We start from the raw sequence: 20,961 nt of genomic DNA, 5'->3' as shown, positions 1-20,961 counted from the left end.
TCTCCTTGCAAGAGCGATTCCCAGCATTCAGACTCATGCCAGCTCTAGCTAAATATGTTCCTGCTAAATATTCCCTCTTTCAAAGAGCCTTCTAAATCTTTATCCCAGTGGATAAAGATCCTGTCTTGGATTTGAAATTTGATTTTATATATGGGCTTTTGTTGCTTTAAACTTGTTGTTTTTTTAAAAAATATTATAATTTTTAAAACTATCTATATAAATGTTTTTAAATATGTTCTCCTATCGCAAATCGCTCCGGGATGCCTCGTGGGAAGCGACGCATGAATCGAAATTAAAACAACAACGATAAATGAATAAATGAAGGATTTGTAGTTCTTACAAAGGTTGTTCAGCAAAACGGTAGCTACTTTATTTATTCATTTCTTTAAAAAAGAAAGAAAGAAAAACCAGAAAACGTAAGGTAGCAGCTCAAAGTTAGTCTCTGTCTACTTGTTTTATTAAAAAAAAAAAAATTTAAAAACCACACACAAAACTCCAGTGCATAATTATGACAATTCCAACAGGAAACACGGTCTTTTTAAACAGTGTTCAGTCCACAGTCCTCTGGAAAGTTACAAGTCCGGGGAGTCTTGCGGGTTATATCTATTTTCACAGGAAAGCTCCACAGCGAATCGCAGACTCTTCCTCTCTTCTTTCGTCCTGTAGAAATTTCTGAAGTGAGCGCACTTTGAAAGAAAAACCCACCTCTCTGCGTGGAGACCCAATGTTCTGGCATGCTGGTTTGGGCTGATGAGAGTCGTAGTCAGTCGAAAACACCTGGAGGTTGCTTGGAACGCACCAGCCGCTATAAGTCAACCAACCATGCAAAACCTAAAATCTGGAGCACTTCCTCTCTGTGGAGTGAATCTGCAACAGTCAAATCCCTTACAGGGTTTTCTCCCTCGCCTTCCTCCCTGCCTGATCCTGAAAAGAAGCCCTTGCTAAAGCTTTGAGAATTCCCCAAGTCTCTTAAAAGAAAACTACAGCACTAAAACAAGCCTTAGAGGAGGAGAATTAAAAGTGAAAGCTGGGAAGTATCTTTGCAACAGCCTCACGATAAAAAGAGAGAGAGAGAGAGAGAGAGAGAGAGAGAGAGAGAGAGAGAGAGAAGTGAAAAGTCAGTCAAGGAACTGGATTCCAGAAAGGGGCACGTTCATCATAAAAGCCCCCTCACCGCAGACCCGTAAAAACTTTGGCTACTTTTTTCTCAGGCAAGTAGCTCCCTCTGTAGGCACTTGAAGGCATTTCTGTTACCTGCCCAGACAGCAAAACAAAGAGTGAGTCAGTGAGAGGAGAGCTAGTTGTGCTCAGAACATAGCTGTCAACTTACAGATTTGAAAATAAAGGACCAGCAGCCTCGAAAATAAGGGATCAGCAGCCAAAATAAGGGATTTTCCGGGCACAGGTATGTTCAACTTCTGAGCCCCTCCAAGCCAAAGGCAGAAAGCCCAGCCAGCAGCCAAACGAAGCCTCAAGCGGTGGTTCCCACAGCGCAGCAACCCGGCAAAGGGGATGCAGCAAGGAAAACCACCGTCACCTCTCCGCTAGGAAGCGCTGAGCAAAGGCAAGTCCCTAGGCAACGTGGCCCATTTGATCTGCACAAGGCATGCAAGCTCCACCCCCCAGTCATTCTTAGACTCCTTATTGGGTGAGCAACGCAGCCAAGCAACACAGTTGGAGCCTCCCTCCTCCCTGGCCGGCAGGGAGGGAGGGGGGGGAGGAGCTGCTTCCTTTGAAACCCGGGAAATTTAAGGGACATCATCAATAAGGGACAGCAGCGGGACACAGCGCTGGGATAATGGAGTTTCCCACCAAATAAGGGACAGTTGACAGCTATGGCTCAGAAACATCCCTTCCATTTCTCCCTCCCCTGAGGGGCATAGGAAGGAAGACACCTTCTACAGAGTCTTCAGGCAGGGGACATTCTCAGCCTCCCTGGAGATGCTAGGGATTAATTCCTAGGGAGGAGAGGCAGACCATAGAGAAGGAAGTGGCTAGAGGGCACAACCTCAAAAACGGCTCCAGCAATGTAATTGGCCAGAATAGCAGCACTATCTGCATTCTGCGTCAGGGGAAATTCCACTGCATTTTTTAGTCGGGTTTCTGTTGCAGGTTGGGGGGGGGGGGGGGGAGAAGCCGAACAAGGGAAACAGGATACGTTTTGTTCACGACACTGTGCAGACGCCACACAAAATGTGAGTGAACGAAGTGCAGCTAGTCCACAGTAAATTCCCAGTGTGGAAGCAGCCTCAATTCCTTGTTTTGGCTGTGAAATACCTGGCTGAGGGTTGTAGGTTTGACTCAAGAGTAGACTCACTGTCACAAATGAGCACGGCTAACTGAGGTACATTCATTTCAGTGGGTCTGCTTCGAGTTGGGGGTAACCCCAAATCTTTGCCAGAAACCCTCAAAAGCTGAAAACACTCACAGATAAAATCCTGACTGGACAAGGCCCCGTCTTCCATTGAAACAGGGGCGTTCCTTTGAGGCTCAGGTGCTGGAGAATTCCGCTCTCGCTCGGTCGCCTTCTCGCGCATCCCCCCAGTCCTTGGTGGCCGAATCAGGGCCCTGGGAGCGGCTATCTGGGCTCGCCAGGGAATGCTCTGGGCTACTGGATCTCCAGCAGCACAGGGAGGAGAGCAGCTTGTTCCGGACGACCCGCGTGCAAAGGACGAACATAATGCAGTTGGCGCCACCTTGGAATGTGTTACCGATGCCCTGGGGAGGGAGAGAGACAGGTGGTTCATGGAAAAGCTCAGCCTTCATTTCATAAATTGTATACACTGCTTGACTGTAAAAATACAACCTCAAAATGGTTTACACCAGGCACGGCCAACAGGTAGATCGTGATCTAGCGGTAGATCACTGGATCACTGGTAGATTACTAGTAAATCACTGGCTCCCCGCAAAGAAGCCCAAGGACTTTGGCTCCCCTAAAAAAAAGCTAAACATTTTAACCCTGCAGCCCATAAAAAGAAGCTCAACGACTTTGACCTGAACCCCTAAAGAACGGGCCTTCCTGTTCCCTAAAAAAGCCAGTTTTTAACTCTGTGAGTAGATCGCAGTCTCTTGGAAGTTTGCCACCCCTGGTTTAAAGGTAAAGTTAAAGGGACCCCTGACCATTAGGTCCAGTCGTGACCGACTCTGGGGTTGCGGCACTCATCTCGTTTTATTGGCCGAGTGAGCCAGCATACAGCTTCCAGGTCATGTGGCCAGCATGACTAAGCTGCTTCTGGCGAACCAGAGCAGCGCACGGAAACGCCGTTTACCTTCCCGCCAGAGTGGTACCTATTTATCTACTTGCACTTCGTGTTTTCGAACTGCTAGGTTGGCAGGAGCTGGGACTGAGCAACGGGAGCTCACCCTGTCACGGGGATTCGAACCGCCGATCTTCTGATCGGCAAGTCCTAGGCTCTGTGGTTTAACCCACAGCGCCACCCGCGTCCCTTTTTACATCCCTGGTTTACACAAACACACAAAAAAGATAAAATGATAAAATTATCACCAAGCAATAATTTAAGGCATTTGGAAGCTTAAAACAGATTAAAAACAGATTAAGACTCACAGCGACCTTCTAAGCATCTGCGTAGGCCTGTCTAAACGAAAATATTTTTAGCAGGCGCCAAAAAAGAGTATGCTGAAGGCAGCCTGCCTGATATCAAAAGGCAGGGAGTTCCAAAGTGCAGATGCTGCCACACTAAAATATTGGAGTTCTTACAAATGTAGAATGTGGCTTATGGCCTCCCAGTGGTGCAGCAATAAAACTGCTAGCACAATTGCAAAACTAAGCAGGGTCCGATATGGTTTCAAATTGGATGGGGGACCTTGTGTTGAGGTTCCTGCATTGGAGGGTTGGGCTAGATGAACCTTGAGGTCCCTTCCAACTCTATGATTCTATGCGGCCAATTCTGCTATGCCATACAAGATACAAACCGACACAGAAAGACTACAAACCAAATATTGTGAACACCAAATAAAGGCATATTCCATCAGAACTTGCCATCTCTATGATTGACTAATCATATAAGTAACCAATGGAGATTTAGCTGCACCCGAAGTAAGTTTCGTAAGTCAGTTTCTCAGAAGTGAGAATAAACATTACTTTATGGACATAAATCATCAAACAAACGAACAAACAAACCCCAACAACTCCTCCCAGTCCTGTGATTTGGTCAAATGAGCAGCTATTAATAGAAAAAGTAGTTTACATATTAAGTCTGCATTTGACCCATCAAAAATTGATAGAAGGCACAGTTTGGGGCTTAAAGGCAGTGGTGCACCTATTATATCAGGAATTTCCTTTATTACCTCTTCCCCAAATTTGTACACTAGTTTGCAAGACCACCGCATGCATCAATAGGCTCCTTTTCCTTTTTATCTCCTCCTATAAGGGGTAAACTACAATTCTCAGGATTATTGGAAAGGAGAAGGGGACATGCTTTAAATATATGGTGTGTACGCAGCCCAAAATAGTGTGCTGGAGAGCTCCTTTGGTCTAATCACACCGGGCTCTTTTTATCTTCTTATTCATTGCATTCTCCCTGGATGCCTTAGAAAGGGGATTAGATAATGGTAGCAATGACTACTGGTCCAAATGGTTTTATATATCGGCTGTTTCTTTGCCCAAGGTTTATCAAAGCAGCTGGCACCACTTTCCAGCTACTTCTGTTGATGCAGCCTAAAATTGCATTAGCGTTTTTTAAATTTTAATTTTAATTTTTCTGTCGCTGGCTTAGTAGTTTACACACGTTTGCATTTTGCAAACTCAAGTTGCAGAGACCAGTGGCTGATCCAAATGAATATCAAGCTGTGCCTTTATCTATCCATCAGATGTTAAGGAGATGAGTAATTATATAACATTTAGGAAACATCTGAAGGCAGCCCTGTATAGGGAAGCTTTTTAAGGTTTAAGGTTAGTAAAACCTTAAACCTGTTTTTATATATGCTGGAAGCCACCCAGAGTGGCTGGGGCAACCCATCAGATTATTATTATTATTATTATTATAATTATTATTATTATTATTTACACCATGCTTTTCAAAATACTGAAAGGTGTGTGTTGCAGGGGATTAAAAGACAGAGGTCCAAGAGAACAGGGTTCAAATCTTTACAACTAATCCAGAATGTGGCAGCTAGACTGGTGACTGGGAGTGGCCGCCGAGACCATATAACACCAGTCCCGAAAGACCTACATTGGCTCCCAGTACGTTTCCAAGCACAATCAAAGTGTTGGTGCTGACCTTTAAAGTCCTAAACGGCCTCAGCCCAGTATACCTGAAGGAGCGTCTCCACCTCTATCATTCAGCCAGGACACTGAGGTCCAGCTCTGAGGGCCTTCTGGCAGTTCCCTCACTGCGAGAAATGAAGCTACAGGGAACCAGGCAGAGGGCCTTCTCAGTGGTGGCACCCACCCTGTGAACGCTCTCCCATCAGATGTCAAGGAAACAAACAACTATCTGACTTTTAGAAGACACCTGAAGGCAGCCCTGTTTAGGGAAGTTTTTAATGTTTGGTGTTTTATCACATTTTTTATATTCTGTTGGGAGCTGCCCAGAGTGGCTGAGGAAACTCAGCCAAATGGGTGGGGTAGAAATATGATGATGATTCTCACTCAGCCCTGAAGCTGAACAGGAGCCCTTTGGCTACTAAATAACCTCTCAGCCTGACCCACCTCACAGGGTTGTTGTGAGGATAAAATTAGGCACTGCAGGGGAAGAACCACAAACATTGCCTTGAGGTCCTTGGAAGAAAAGTTTTAATGTCACAATAAAAATAAGTAAGTGAAAGTCTGCCTCATAGACCTTTTGGGAACCTCTAGGATGAAGTGACCAGATTCCAGGACCTCCCACCCGCCTTATAGCTAAGTTAATAATAATAATAATAATAAATTTTATTTATATCGCGCCCTCCCCAGCCGAAGCAGGGCTCAGGGCGGCTAACAACAATCAAATAATCAAACAATCAAATAAGTTACTCACGTGAAGTACCACCAGCAGTGGGTTTTGAACTGCAGGGGAGCTGCATAGCGTCAAGATGAACCGGATGGTGCTCCAGATTCGGAGGAAAATGAATATCACTGGGATCAGGATCAGCTTCTTATCCGCTACTGAAGTCCTCAGTTGTAAAGCCGGGGTCCTCGACAGGATAGGGCGGTACTCTGACAGCGCAGCATGCTTTGGGAAAGGGAAGAGCACGGTTAGGAGCGCGGGGAAAGCGTGGGTGGCAGTAGGATCAATCTACCATCTGTCTCAAGGGTGGAGGAGGAATTAAGTGAAGAGGAATTAAAGAACCTTTTAATGAGGGTGAAAGAGGAGAGTGCAAAAGATGGTCTGAAGCTCAACATAAAAAAAACCCAAAGATCACGGCCACTGGTCCCATCACCTCCTGGCAAATACAAGGGGAAGAAATGGAGGCAGTGAGAGATTTTACTTTCTTGGGCTCCATGATCACTGCAGATGGTGACAGCAGCCGCGAAATTAGAAGACGCCTGCTTCTTGGACGAAAAGTAATGACAAACCTAGACAGCATCTTAAAAAGCAGAGACATCACCTTGCCAACAAAGGTCCGTATAGTTAAAGCTATGGTTTTCCCAGTAGTGATGTATGGAAGTAAGAGCTGGACCATAAAGAAGGCTGATCGCCAAAGAATTGATGCTTTTGAATTATGGTGCTGGAGGAGACTCCTGAGAGTCCCGTGGACTGCAAGAAGATCAGACCTATCCATTCTTAAGGAAATCAGCCCTGAGTGCTCACAGGAAGGACAGATCCTGAAGCTGAGGCTCCAATACTTTGGCCACCTCATGAGAAGAGAAGACTCCCTGGAAAAGACCCTGATGTTGGGAAAGATTGAGGGCACAAGGAGAAGGGGACGACAGAGGACGAGATGGCTGAACAGTGTTCTCGAAGCTACCAACATGAGTCTGACCAAACTGTGGGAGGCAGTGGAAGACAGGAGTGCCTGGTGTGCTCTGGTCCATGGGTCAAGAAGAGTCCGACACGACTAAATGACTAAACAACAACAAGGGTTGGGAACCTCAAAGTCCAGAGGCTGACTGCAGCCCCCCGAGTCTCCCTGCCAGGCCCTTGCCACACACCTCACCAACCTCGATTCAGGGATGTGCTATTGAACTCTGATCGCGCCTCTTGTTCGCTTGGACAGAGAGAGGGGAGTGCAAGAAGAGCACGTAGAAAGTAGCAAAAGGTAACATCCGCTTTCATTGCTACACCCACCTTTGACACTAGTAGGCTTTCCATGTGTCCGGAATTTCCCAGACATAGCCGGAATGCTGCAGTCAGAATCAGTGTCTGCACGGAAATAGGCAAAATGCCCGGGAAAATCTGGATGTATGGCAACCCATGTCGGCAATGTCGTATTTGGCGATTTCACTTAAAAATAGCTCAACAACTTCTTTTTGTGTGATTTTGCCAAAATATGGCAACCCTAGACACTAGCCCTGCCCATGCCTGGCACACGGCCCCTGGAAGATTGCCCAGAATGGAATGCAGCCCTCAGCCTGGGAATATTCTCTGCCCCATGGGGCACATGAATTGCTTTGAACGTTATCTCAGTAATTGTTACAACAGCCTTGTGAGGTTGGTCAGTATCAGGCTTCACTGCAGATGGGCACTGTGGGCTGAGAAACTGTGGCCTGCTTAAGGGTTGCTATAACTCATTGATTGATTGATTGATTGATTGATTGATTGATTGATTGATTGACTGGAGTTAGTGGCAGAGGTAAAACTCTGAACGGGGGACACTCTTTGCACCTATGTATAGCGCCAGCCAGAGACCTGCTTACTGACCCACCAAACGTCACCTACCTTCCTTCCTTCCTTCCTTCCTTCCTTCCTTCCTTCCTTCCTTCCTTCCTTCCTTCCTTGTGTTGTCTCCCCAACAACCCAGCAAGGTAGGTTAGGCTGAGAGGCAGTGACTGGCCCAGGGTCACCCAGTGAGCTTTGTGGCCGAATGGAGATTCAAACCCTGCTCTCCCAGGTCCTAGCCAAACGCTCTAACCACTACACCCCCCTGGCTCTCTTAGGTCCCTTAATATCATTGGGTCAGATCCGAGCAGGACTTAGCGGGGAAACCCGCCCCCCAGCAGCTTTGGAGGTGGCTCAGAGATATCTAAGGTGGAGTCATTCGTGCTCAAATACAGATAAGCAAAGGGAAAGACGCTGGCTTGGAACGTCCGGCGTGGAATGCGGCAGCCTGGGTCAGATCCGGTTACAAGACCGTCCCGCTGCCAACACCTGTTCCAACACACAAATCGTGACTTGTTTTTAGCCAGACGACTAGGGCAGCTGTCTGGCCCCCTGCAGAGGAGGATGGAACGGCATAAGAATCTGGAATTATTTCTGTTCCAAGAAAATTACTCTCCACCACCAGGAAAAGCCAGAAACAAACAAACAAAACGCACCCACCAACGGGGGACAGACACTTATTGCAAAATGAGCATAACAACATGGGCATTCTAACTGCAAAATTATTTTCGTAGGTTTGGGGACTGTGATGGCACCATGCAGTGGAAAAGAACGCATCTACAGGTGAAGTCATGTGCTTCAGTTCTGCTCCCCTATAAGCCTAATAAATGAAATGAAATGAATGTTGGGAGGCCTGGTTTTTCAGGAGAATGTGAGGGGTCCAGGTTCTGGGCCTATAGGCCCTGTTGGTCTGGGATGTTCCTCTGGGAGTTCTAGTCTCATGCGCAAAGCTCCTCCTGCAATCAGTTACAAGCCTGACCCATCCTTGACTTCCCACATGGTGCTCCTGCAGCCTCCAATTTTGTGTCAACATCCCTGCTGGATGCGGCAATGATGACGACAAGAAAGCATAGCTCTTCGGCCCCAAATGGCCACTTGCATCCCTGAATCCAAGAGGAAATTCATGCTCACCCTAGACAATTAGTCTTCCCCTACCTGGAAAAAAAGAAATACCTACCGCTCGGTTGATGTGCTTCTTTATGAGGATGTAGAAGACCGGAAGAGTCACATAGGCCAGGATCTCCCACAGCTTCCCTGCGAGGAGCATCCACAGGATCCGGTCCTCCGCCTCAATGTCGATCCAGCACCAGCCCACAGAGACATCGGAGGCATCGTAACCGATCTTCTTCAGAATCACGGCCAACACGGTGATGACGAGCGGAACTCCCCAGCTGCAGGCAGAGAGGGGGAATAGTTAGGCATGTTTTGGTTCCAGTTCAGGAACTGTGTCAAAAAATTCATGGGTAGTGACTCGGTTTTGAAGGATAGCCACGTGTCGGTTTGCACAGCAGTCCACGGAGCCTGAATCAGGAAGGTTCACATTCAAATCAATTTCTCCTCATTGCAAGGAAACCAAGTGGGAAGACTCCCCTGTCCAACACGCACCCTACTCTAAGCAGACACAATGGCATCTCAATCCTTGGTGCCTGCAACTCCAGAAATCACTCTCAGGGGTTAAGGAAATCGCCTCTTGATTTCCTGCCTCCCCTTTCCTTATCATCCGGATATTCTGCCCTCCCATCCCAGAACTAGAACAGAGTTTATGAGAGGACAAGCCTGTTTGCTCAATTGTGCAAAGGCGTTATGCTGCAACCTTAGCGAGACACAAACATTGACTTCAGCAAGACGGACTTCAGCCAGTTGACCCAAGATGTGACTGACCAACTGATGAGAAGGCATTTGATCCCAAAGCATGGGAAAGTGTGTGTGTGTGGTCTATTCTAAATCTGTTGGCTAATGCTGCATGTTTAGGTTCCATCTAGCTCAGTAGTGTCTACACTGACTAGCAGCAGCACAGGGGTATCTCCCAGCCCTGCCTGGAACTGAACCCAGAACCTTCTGCATGCAAGGCAGCTGCTCTAACACTGAGCTAAAGCCCTTCCCTTAAGATGGAGGAAGCTGCCTTATACTAAGTTGTACCACTGGTCCATCTGGCTCAGCATTGTCTGCACTGACCGGCAGCAACACTCCAGGGTTTCATTGGCGATGCTGGCGGTGGAACCTGGGACCTTCTGCATGCAAAGCAGATGCTCTAACACTAAGCTGCAGCCTTTTTCTTAAGACATAGAATCTGCCGTATACTAGAATAACCATAGCCGTAATAATTCTGCCCATCTGACTGGGTTGCCCCAGCCATTAAGTTAGCTCACTATTGTTGATACTGACTGGCAACAGCTCTCTGGGATTTCAGCTTCCTTTGTTCGTAATCCCTCATCAACCTGCAATTCCCACCAGGCCTTGGTTTGGCATCAAAACTGTTAAACAGATTGCAAGACAGGTTTGCATCTGTAATGCATGCTAGGTAAAGGTAAAGGGACCCCTGACCATTAGGTCCAGTCATGGCCGACTCTGGGGTTGCAGCACTCATCTCACTTTATTGGCCAAGGGAGCCGGCGTACAGCTTCCGGGTCATGTGGCTAGCATGACTAAGCCGCTTCTGGCAAACCAGAGCAGCGTACAGAAACGCCGTTTACCTTCCCGCCGGAGCGGTACCTATTTATCTACTTGCACTTTGATGTGCTTTCGAACTGCTAGGTTGGCAGGAGCAGGGACCAAACAACAGGAGCTCACCCCATTGTGGGGATTCAAACCGCCGACCTTCTGATTGGCAAGTCCTAGGCTCTGTGGTTTAACCCACAGCGCCACTCGCGACCCAGAAGCCAAATCAAGTGACTGTGAGGTGGCCAATTCCCAGACAAACAAGCTAGGTGGATAATACTATCACTTTCCACTCAATGTTCCCAAGATGCTCAAACACTCCCAATTTGCTATCGAGATCAAGGCTGTTGCGTCAATTCAGAAAGCCTTAAATGCCTTGCCTCCAAAGTAACTTAAGGACCCCCTGATCAGTTATACACCACCTTGATCATTGGTATATTCTCTGATGGGGCATTTCTGGTGGTTCCTCACATACCTGTGAGATTAGGTTGGCCTTCGCCAGGAACCGAGTCTTTCATGTGGCAGGCCCTGCCCTGTGGAACTCCCTGCTGCTTGAGGTTTGGCAGCAACCACCCCTGCCTTCTCTTGGGATGACTTTAACAAACTCTACTTTTTAGACAGGTGTTTACAGTATGAATTTCTCTTTGACCTATTGTTTTTAAATTTACATTTTACAGATACTGATTGATTTTATTATATTATTGATATCAGGCAGGCGCCATCAATGTACTGTTTTCAACATCTGCTAAACACATTTTTGTTTAGAAAAGCCTACCTAGATGTTTAGAAAGCTGATGCGAGTTAACTTTTCAAAAGCCTTAAACTATTGTTCTTAATTTTTCTGGGTGATGATTCTATTTTTTTATTTTTATAAGCAAGCAGTGTATAAACTCCATGAAACAAACAAATTTATTGATTACATCCTGCCTCCCCCCCCCCCCGAGACTGGGGATTCAAAGTCGCTTCCACGAATTAAAACACAGATAAAAGCATTTCAGTCACATAAGCGACCTTTGGCATAGGTTATGAAAGTGTGAGTCATGAATATGCAAATAAATAAAGAATATAAGTTGTGCCTGGCTGCCTAAGAATCAGCTGGCTTTCTGAAAGGCCTCCCCTTCCTGCAGTGATCTATAAATATGCCCTAGTCACAAGCTAAGAGGCTGACTGCTTGTTGATGTCCCTTTGCAGGTGACCAGCACGTCTAGTCTTTCATTCCAAATCTCACTGCCAGTCCTAAAGAGTTTCAAAACAAAAAAGCCTCTTACGCACTTGAGAAACACCATCGATGGGCAAGGCGCTCCAATGCTGGCACCCAAGCACTTTGAGAGTTTCCAACAGACAAACCCCCCCCAGGTTCAAGAGTGGGGCAGCAGCACTACATTGCATTGGCTCATATCCCCCTTTTTTTCTTGTCGTGCCAAGAACCTTGTTTCACCTTTAGCCTCCTCCCCAAATGTTCCATATTAAGGAAACCTCATCTCCAAGGAGTCTACCTGTTGTGTTTCTGCATGAGTCACTGTTCTGGGACTGCTGTTCTGCTCAGCACCCAGCAACCACAACAGGAGCAATGCACATCAGAGACACACCAGACCTTATAGCCCACCTTTTCCTCCAAGGCGCTCAAGGTAGTGGACATGGTTCTCCACCCCCTCCTTTAATCCCAACAACAACCCGGCGAGGTAGGCAAGGCTGAGAGGCAGTGACTGGCCCAAGATCACCCAGTGAGCTTCATGCCCGTGGGGATTCGAACCCATGTCTCCCAGGTACTTGACTGACACTAACCACTACACCATGCCAGCTCTCATTGTGCTGGTTCTCATGACAGATTCCTGAGTTTAATTCATGGCAGAGTAGGGATTCGAACCCTCATCTCCCGGGTTATAATCTGACACTCTAACCACCAATCCACACAGGCTATCACATTCCCAGAATTCTTTGGGTGGGGAAACGTGCTTAAAATGATTGGTATGTATGGCGTCTGGCTGGGCCAAAAGCCAGTGTAACCACCTGTTAAGCTTGTTATAGGTTCCTACCGATGGATCTCGACCATAGAGCACAAAAAGCATGTGCAGAGGGCAAAATTGAGTGTGGAGCCTGCTATTTTGCACTGCAGTCCCAAAGACAAAATCTGAGCCACCCAGAATGCTATCGAACTTTGCAAAAACCTACTGCCAGTGTACTGCTACCTCCAGATATAGGTCAGGTGAAAGCGTGTGGTTTGGACGGGAAAGAGAAGCTTCTTGCTCCAATCGACAGGCCTCGCCTACCTAGGAGAACAGAAGCCATCCTGGGAGACAAGCAAAGGTAATCTCAAGCCACACCCAAGCTCTGTTCTCAGGATGGCCAAGTTCTCAAGGAGAGAGAGAGGAGGCAAACATGCCAAACGGCATGTCAGCGCTAGGATGGGCAGAGTTCATCGCAGAACAGGTTTTCCTCCTGAGGTCTGGGAGAACAACTGAGCACACAATCCTTCCATAGCCAGACCTTTGATCCATCCAGCCTAAGAATCATGAAAATCCATCTTGCTTGCTAGGATGAGTAGAGAGAGGGATATGCGAAGAAACCTGCACAGTGGTACCTCAGGTTAAGTACTTAATTCGTTCCGGAGGTCCGTTCTTAACCTGAAACTGTTCTTAACCTGAAGCGCCACTTTAGCTAATGGGGCCTCCTGCTGCTGCCGCGCCGCAGGAGCCCGATTTCTGTTCTTATCCTGAAGCAAAGTTCTTAACCTGAAGCACTATTTCTGGGTTAGTGGAGTGTGTAACCTGAAGCGTATGTAACTCGAGGTACCACTGTATTGTGCAACAGGAGGAGCCTCACTCGTGACTCCGCCCACTTTTGTCTCTGACCCCGCCTACCACTGGCATGGGCTCCGTAGAAGATCACCCATAAGGGAGCGCAACCCTTGGGCTGAAAAAAGGTCCCCTTTTTGACTCCTACTTGGAGATGCCAGGGATTGAACCTGGAACCTTCTGCATGCAAAGTAGGTGCTCCACCAGAGCTACATCCTCTCTCCAAGTAAATGGGCATGAGACTGCAGCTCTAGGAACCAGGCTAAGTCCACCTTGCTTCTGTGATTCTTCATCTAACAGAAATGGTTTGTGCATCTCTCCTCGGATAATATCCTGTGCTGCGGTTTTATGCTCAGTTTTAGTGCAGCACTGTTTATTCGATTAATTGCTTATTATTTCATTTTAAGGTTTTGCATCGTAAGCTGCCTTGAGAAGTCCCCGCCCCAATAAAGGGGAAGCTGGAGCTATACAAAAGCAGCCTTGTAAATAAGCCCACAAAAATTACTAGCCCGCAAAATGTTTTACTAGCTCACTGGGGGCTCAGAGAGCAGGGAAGTGCTCTCTGTCTGCTGTATTTTTGTGCCTCTGTGGAATCCCGTCGCCTACGGAGAGCAGGAGGCTGCTGAAATGGATGAAACCAGCCTTCACCAATCTGCTGCCCTCCAGATGTTTAAGACTGCAGCTCCCATCAGGGCCGTCATAATCCAAAACATCTGGAGGGTACCAGGTTAACAAAGTTGGCATTAAATTAATTGAAAAGGTACCGGGGGGGCAGAATAAAAAGAAGATAAGTAACCTATTAAACAAATACCCCCTTGCTGAACTAGATGACTTCAGGCTGAACAGCTGGCAGGCCAGAGCATCAAAGGGTCACTGTGGTCACAGCTTGGAGGCTGGCATGTGACCACTGCCCATCTCACATGGCATAATAAAGGCTTTTCTTCGACTTGGCAAATCGGCTCACAGAGGGAGGCAGGGGAAGCCCCAGCAAGTGAATTAAAGCTGCTGTTTCTTTCGCTGATCCCTCCCCCAAGCTCTCTTGTTAGGTCACCTATTGATCGCATTCTCACCCCACCCTGTTTCAAGGAACTGACAATCTAAGTTCCAGCAGTAGGCAAGATAAGAGAGTAGGGGGAAGGGATGGATCCTAGCTCAGCGTGCGGAAGGTCCCAGGTTAAATCCGCAGCATCTCCAGGTAAGGCTGAGAATCTCTGTCTGCCTGGAACCCTGGAGAGCTGCTGCCGGTCAGTGTAAGCAACACTGAGCTGGATGAACCATTGGTCCATCTCAGTATGTGAAGGGAGATGGAGAGTGCTAGAGGGGAGCAGACTACAGGCTTGTGCTTGTGGAATCTGCTTTTTTCTTATTTTAGCAAGAACCTTGAGGTCTACCAGCTGAAGCCAAGCAGCCTGAGAGCGAGGGACTGGCCTAGTGAGCTTCATGGCTGAGCAAGGATTTGAACCCTGGTTTCAGCTGGTTAGAGCGTGGTGCTGACATTGCTAAGTTTGTAGGCTCGATCCCCTTACAGGCAAATTCCTGCACTGAAGGGGGTTGGACGAGATGATCCTAGGGAACCCTTCCAACTCTACAATTCTATGATTCCCCCAAAGTCCAAGTCTGTCACTCTAACCACTACACCACACTGTGGAGGGACACCCCATGAGCTACATAAAGAGGCGAGTTTCTGCCCAAAGAAGCTTGCATATTTCTCCTTTGGACACCAGGACTGGGCAGCGATGTGTTGGGGTGGGAAAGTCCCGTGCTGTATAAATGTTGTTCGTATCAATGAACTGGTTTGCCAGTCGCAATTACAATTATTAGGCAAGGGGAGTAGTTTACTAAATACACGGAAGATAAACTATGCCAGATTAGATCATGCAATTTGGCTCCCAAATTTATTTGCTTCACCCCGGGGGCAGGTCCCCTAAAACAAGCTTCCTGAATTCGCACCAGAAAGTTTCCTGGGAAAATTCCCCAGAAAGTTTCCTCAGTTCAAAACTTCCAGGAAAAACTTTGTTTTCCTTGCTTGGTTTTTTTTTTGCAGTGGCCCGTAAGGGGAGTCCCCGAGGACAGGGAAGATGGAGAGACGGGGAAGACCACGAACCTCACCACGTGGAAGAAGCAGAGGAGGCTGGTCCCCGTCGGCGATCCCTGCACGATGCTGATGTAGAGGTACAAGGCGATGGCCATCGTCCAGAAGAAGGAGCTGGTGTTGGAGAAGGTGGACACGGCGCCCTGGGCAACGCATTCCCACGTGGACGAGCCGAAGTCCTTCAGGGCCCCGTAGAAGTAGGAGGCGGCCGAGAGGAGGTCGGCCAAGGAGAGGTAGAGCAGGAGCTGCCGGGGCCGCGTCCGCAGCTCGGGCCACAGCGCGTGGGTGCCCACCAAGAGGCTAGACCCCAGGAAGGAGAGGGCGCACGAGACCAGCACCGTCACCCTCTCGAAGGGGTACAGCTCCGTCTGCAGAGCGCCGTGGGGCATGGCGGAAGGAGAGGCTGGCCTGGCCGCAGAGGCAAGAAGGGGTCGGAGTGGGGCGGTGGGTGTGGGGAGGGAAATCTCAGCAGGGCAAATCAGGGCAGGAAAGGGAAGGAGTTAAGAGAAAGGAAGAGCGCGCAGCGGGAGGCGAGGAAGGAAGGGAGAAAGTTAAGGAAAGTGAGGAGGGGAGGGGTGTCTTTGCAGGGATGGCGGAAAGAGAGCGAGAGCGAGCGAGGGAGACCCGGGAAAGTGAAAGGAGAAGAACGCGGGGGAGAGCCCGGGAGTTCAAAGGAAAGGGAAACAAAGCGCGGAGGGAGGAGCCGGCTGCGGACTCCGGCTGAGGCGCCCAGAGGCAGGAGGCAGAGCAGGCTCCGGCTCCGGCTCTCGGCTACGTCCCGCCCTGCCGCTCCTCAAGCCCCGGGCGGAGGCCCCGACGCCGCGTCCCCTCCCACCCAGGCCGGGGGCTGCTGGCTGGCTCCTCCTTTCGCGTCCCTGCCTTCTTCGGACCGCCGTAGTCAGCGGACTGGATGGAGGAGGCTGTGCCGGCAGATGCCTCCCTCTTGAAGTGGCCCAGCCCCTTCCCCCCCAGAAGCTGAGTTTCTGAGCATGCACAGAGCGCCCTCCTCTAAGACAGCCGCACCAGCACCGTCCTATCTTTACCATGTGGACTATGTTATATGTTTTCTTAATTTGTCTGTATTAATACAGTCATTATTTACCTAATTTCACTGTCTTTTTTATTATTCGTTGGATTAACTATTTATTATTTCGTTATTTTAATACTATCTACGGGTTACCCCAGGCTGCAATCCTATTATACCTGCTTCCGCGGGAGTAAGCCTCAGTGGAAATCAGTGGTACTGACTCGCGCATTGTCTCGGCTGTATTTCAGAGCATGCATTCTTCACTTCGACCTCTAGATGTCAGCATTGTCCCAGATCAAGCTCTCAGGATGCAAACATGTGCCAGAGCGATCGTCGTTATATTATGCTGAACCTTACAACAAACCTGTAAGGAAGGCCAGCGTTAGTGTTGTGCTAAGATTCCTGCCTGCCTGCTTCTTACAGGCATTTGATTCTCCAGTGTGAGAAAAGAATTCTGGACAAGATGGGCCATTGCCCTGTGCCAGCAGGGCTTTTTTGTGCATTTAATTTCTCTCCAGATTGTAGTTTGGAGTGGCGGGGAGCAGACAGAGAGTAGTCTATTTAAGGCAATTTAGTGAGTTCCTGGGATAATTGAGATCCCAACCAGGACAGATACTTACAGTGGAATCCTAATAATTTCCCTGGACATTGCAGGGTTAACTCTTCCCTCCCCAGCTGCGACTCCCTCCCCTGAAAAACTGCCACCTCTGTGTCACAATTAGGATTGAATGTAGCCTTTTAGCAGATGAATTCTTTTCATCGGGAGGAGCAAGGTGTGGAGGAGGTAAGATCTTATCGGCAAGATGCATCCGGACTGCAGGCTGGTTGTTCCCCACCCCTCATTTAGAGATAAGTGACAGATTACCGGTACTAAAATCTAATCAGTATTGATTTGTTTTAGTTTCTTCAAACAAAAGGGGGAGTGAGATGTGTGGATAGTTTTTATGCTGCAGTCCCATTGTGGGGAAACTTTCCCTCCCTAGGGCCGCATTCTATTCTGTGTGAGCTTCTGGGGGCCACAAGGCAATGATGAAGGGGGCGGGGCAGACTTTTTGGCCAGAGGCAAAAATACCAATGAATGCTAATTTTACCTTTGCAAGATAGTCTGTCTCCACTCACATTTACACACTACTCTCTGTCCTCCCCTCAGGCCAGGAAGAGGCACAGTGGGAGAACTTCATTAACTATGAACCCCCAAATTTGGGGGGTTGGGGATAACTGGGACCCCAATTTGAGTATCAGTTACTCAGTTTGGGGGAGACATACAAAATGCAGGGTTTGTGCTACCAAATCCTACAAAACGGCTACAAAACTTTGGCACAGGTTTGGAGGGGATCCCAGATTTTGGGGTTTGTAGTTAATGAAGCTCGATCAGAGTCCAGTTACACATTAACTGACAGGTAAAAGCAGCCCGGGACGCGGGTGGCGCTGTGGGTAAAACCTCAGCGCCTAGGACTTGCCGATCGTCAGGTCGGCGGTTCGAATCCCCGCGGCGGGGTGCGCTCCCGTTGCTTGGTCCCAGCGCCTGCCAACCTAGCAGTTCGAAAGCACCCCTAGGTGCAAGTAGATAAATAGGGACCACTTACTAGCGGGAAGGTAAACGGCATTTCCATGTGCTGCGCTGGCTCGCCAGATGCTGGCCACGTGACCCAGAAGTGGCCACGTGACCCGGAAGTGTCTTCGGACAGCGCTGGCCCCCGGCCTCTTAAGTGAGATGGGCGCACAACCCTAGAGTCGGACACGACTGGCCCGTACGGGCAGGGGTACCTTTACCTTTACCTTTTAAAAGCAGTCCAGGGAGGTGCAAAAAAATGGCAAACAGGAGGTGTGGCCAAGGAAGGGGGTGTGGACTAGGGGAGTGAGTCCTGTGACTGGTCTGGAGAGCTGCATTTTGAGTCTGAGTTCCCCACTGCTGATCTAGTTGCTTGGTGGCACTGAATTTAGTCGTAATTGGGTGGAATCAGGAGTTTCTACCATTGTCTAAGAGATAACAAAGTTCTCATCTAGCTTCCTGACTGGTGCGTCCTCTGACACCCTTCCACAATGAGAAATGTTTGCCTTGCCTGCTATCCTGGTCCCTGACATTTAATCTGATCAGTCCCATTGGCTCCAAGAGACATTTCTTTCCAGACAGTCAGAACACTGTCAGATATCAAGAAGTAGGAGAATTATTTTCCTCAATCTTTTTTTTTTTTTTAAGTGAGAGAGTTATCTTTGGGAGTACGGTTGCCAACTTTTCAATCAGCCTCTGTTGCCCTGCCTTTAACAGCAGCTTGATCTGCAGATATATGCTTAATTTTATACCTTGAGACAGCTTACCTGCTGGGTTTTTACAGAACAGGTTACTATAAATTACGAACGGGGAGGAATTTCTTCAGTCCACTTTTTGCAGGAAATATTTTTTTCCAGGGGGCCGGAATCAGTGTCTACATTGCCTGTAGATCAGGATGCAAATCCCATGCAGATTACTCACCCCTCTGGTATTTGCAAGTCAGTTTTGGTGCATTACAAAAATATGCATCTCACGTAAAAAATGGGTGCAATGCATTTTTTACCGATGAATGAACTGAAAATGCATATTTTCTATTTTCAAAGGGTTTGTACAAGAGGAATGCAATTTAAATACTTTTCAGATTTATTTTCCTTTTAAAACAGCACAAAAGACAAAAGAGCCAGGGAAGATCAAGAATAATCCTTAGACCAGTGGTTTTTAAGCAGTGTGCCATGGCACCCTGGGGTGCCTTGACTGGTGGTCAGGGGTGCCATGGGCAACACTGGCTTCTGAACCTCTTTTGTTCCCTCCCTCCTCTGATGCCATCTCATATTTCTGCCTCCCCAAGGCTTGCACAGCTGTTCGTTGCAGCAGCCCTGGCTATAAGCTCTGCAGGTGAATGATAACTCTGGGAGGCACCTCTCTTTGGGGCGGGGTGGGGGCTTTGCTCAGAGACCAGGGATGGCAGCAGCAGATGCCCAAAGGACTCCCAAGGAGAGGGGAGAGGATAGGAGGCTCAAGGAACCCTCCACAAGGGAAGATGTTCGAAAAAGGATGAGAGGCTGCCAGCTCGGCAGGCAAGGGGTGACATAGCTGGGCTCCTGATAACTGGGCTCCTGAGCCCCACAGGGGTGCCACAGAAAGAATGTAGTTGGTCAAGGGAGCAGTGGACTCGAAAAGGTTTAAAACCTCTGCCTTGGACCATAAGGCTGCCATATGACCTGGGGCCTGTTGGGTCTGGTGGGATGGAAGTCAGGGAGCCCAACAGTAGGTGGCGCTAGAGCCCATGAGTGAGGAGGGAGGCAGCAGGAATTGCCGCCCCCTGTGCTGGTTGTAAGAAGGCAGGGCTCGCTGTGAGCTTACTGCCTTGGTGGGGCATTGCCCCATTTGTCCTTTTGGACCAGTCACACTACTGCCTTAATTTATGCCTTGCCTCACATCCCAGACTGATCACTGTGATCATCTGAGGGAGCACTACTAATGGTCCACTAGTTGAGAAGCACACCTCATGTCAATGAGGAGACGTGTCTTCAGTGTAGAGGGCGCATCTCTGTGGAACTCCCTCCCACTAGAACTCAGGCAGGCACTAACTTTGCTGAGTTTCAGCTGCCAGGTTACTTATTTCAGGAGGCTTCTTTGCACCGTGAATGCTGTTCTGGTATTTTATTCTTTGATATTTTAAGTTAGGCTATAAAATGTTGTTTGGTGCAATTATTTTAAGCTGCTTCAAGACCCAGATGCATTGAAAAGGAATATATAATTTTGAACGATAATGTTTTTGAATGATACAGCAAATTTTGGTAAACTGCTTTGAGAATGTTTTTAGGCAATCAAGTGGAAGAGAAATCATCTAGATAGATAGATAGATAGATAGATAGATAGATAGATAGATAGATAAGTAGAAGTGAACCTCCATGCACAGGATCAGTATACCACCGAAAACCAGACATGGGTTGAGGGAAAACAATGGGTTAAAACGAGTACATTCATGTATTTAGCTCATGAGTTCAGCATCAGCACCCGACTGTCCTCTGTTGGAAACACAGCACTGGGATTGTAGAGAAGACAGGCGGAAACAGTTTACAGGTTTAGACTGAGCTCCTAAAAAAGAAAAGAAAATCAGTCTCACCCTTAGGTTGTTGCCAGCATTGCTTTCAGTCCGGTGGATTTACTCTCGGTGGAATGTAGAAGGACTCTCTTGTCGTGGAGATATGTGAAGCATTCTTGCTTTTTTAATCTTGGCTAGTCAAGATCTCTCAGGCTTGGAGCCCAAGTGTTGGGAGGTGCAGGAGTGAAATGACTTCGAGAAAGAGCACACAAGGGTGACATACAAGTGTCACCCGTGTGTCTAGAGACTGGCAGATCTGTCTGTTTTGGTTCCTCTAGGTGTCTCATTTCCTCAGTCTTCAGTTCTCCACATTTCTATATCAGTTTATGGTGTGTGTGTGTGTGTGTTTTTTAAGTCCTCATGAAAACTCTTCAAAGCAAATTTCTCCCAAGATACGCATTCTTAAGATGCAAATTTGCCCAGAATGCACATTTTCCCCAATATCTGCAACCAGAAGTTGTTTTAAACCTTTGTTAATATTGTGTTTTAATGTTATAAGCTGCCCTGGAATCTTAATGAAATAATAACG

General features: G+C 48.0%; 1 protein-coding gene across 1 annotated transcript; it reads right to left on the bottom strand.

The window, feature by feature from the left end:
- Positions 1-340: 340 nt before the first annotated feature.
- On the bottom strand, positions 341-16,330 carry GPR157 (G protein-coupled receptor 157). Its single transcript, XM_083628920.1, has 5 exons — positions 15,318-16,330; positions 8,938-9,151; positions 5,979-6,173; positions 2,429-2,718; positions 341-1,254 (listed from the first exon to the last, which is right to left on the bottom strand). The coding sequence occupies exons 1-4, from the start codon at positions 15,692-15,694 to the stop codon at positions 2,491-2,493; spliced, it is 1,014 nt and encodes a 337-aa protein (XP_083485046.1). The 5' UTR covers positions 15,695-16,330; the 3' UTR covers positions 341-1,254; positions 2,429-2,490.
- Between the last annotated feature and the right edge of the window lie 4,631 nt (positions 16,331-20,961).

Source organism: Podarcis filfolensis, assembly GCF_964270895.1.
Source record: "Podarcis filfolensis genome assembly, chromosome: 8".
NCBI lineage: Eukaryota > Metazoa > Chordata > Lepidosauria > Squamata > Lacertidae > Podarcis > Podarcis filfolensis.
Note: the sequence above shows the minus strand (reverse complement) of the source record. Positions and strands in the feature narration are given on the sequence as shown.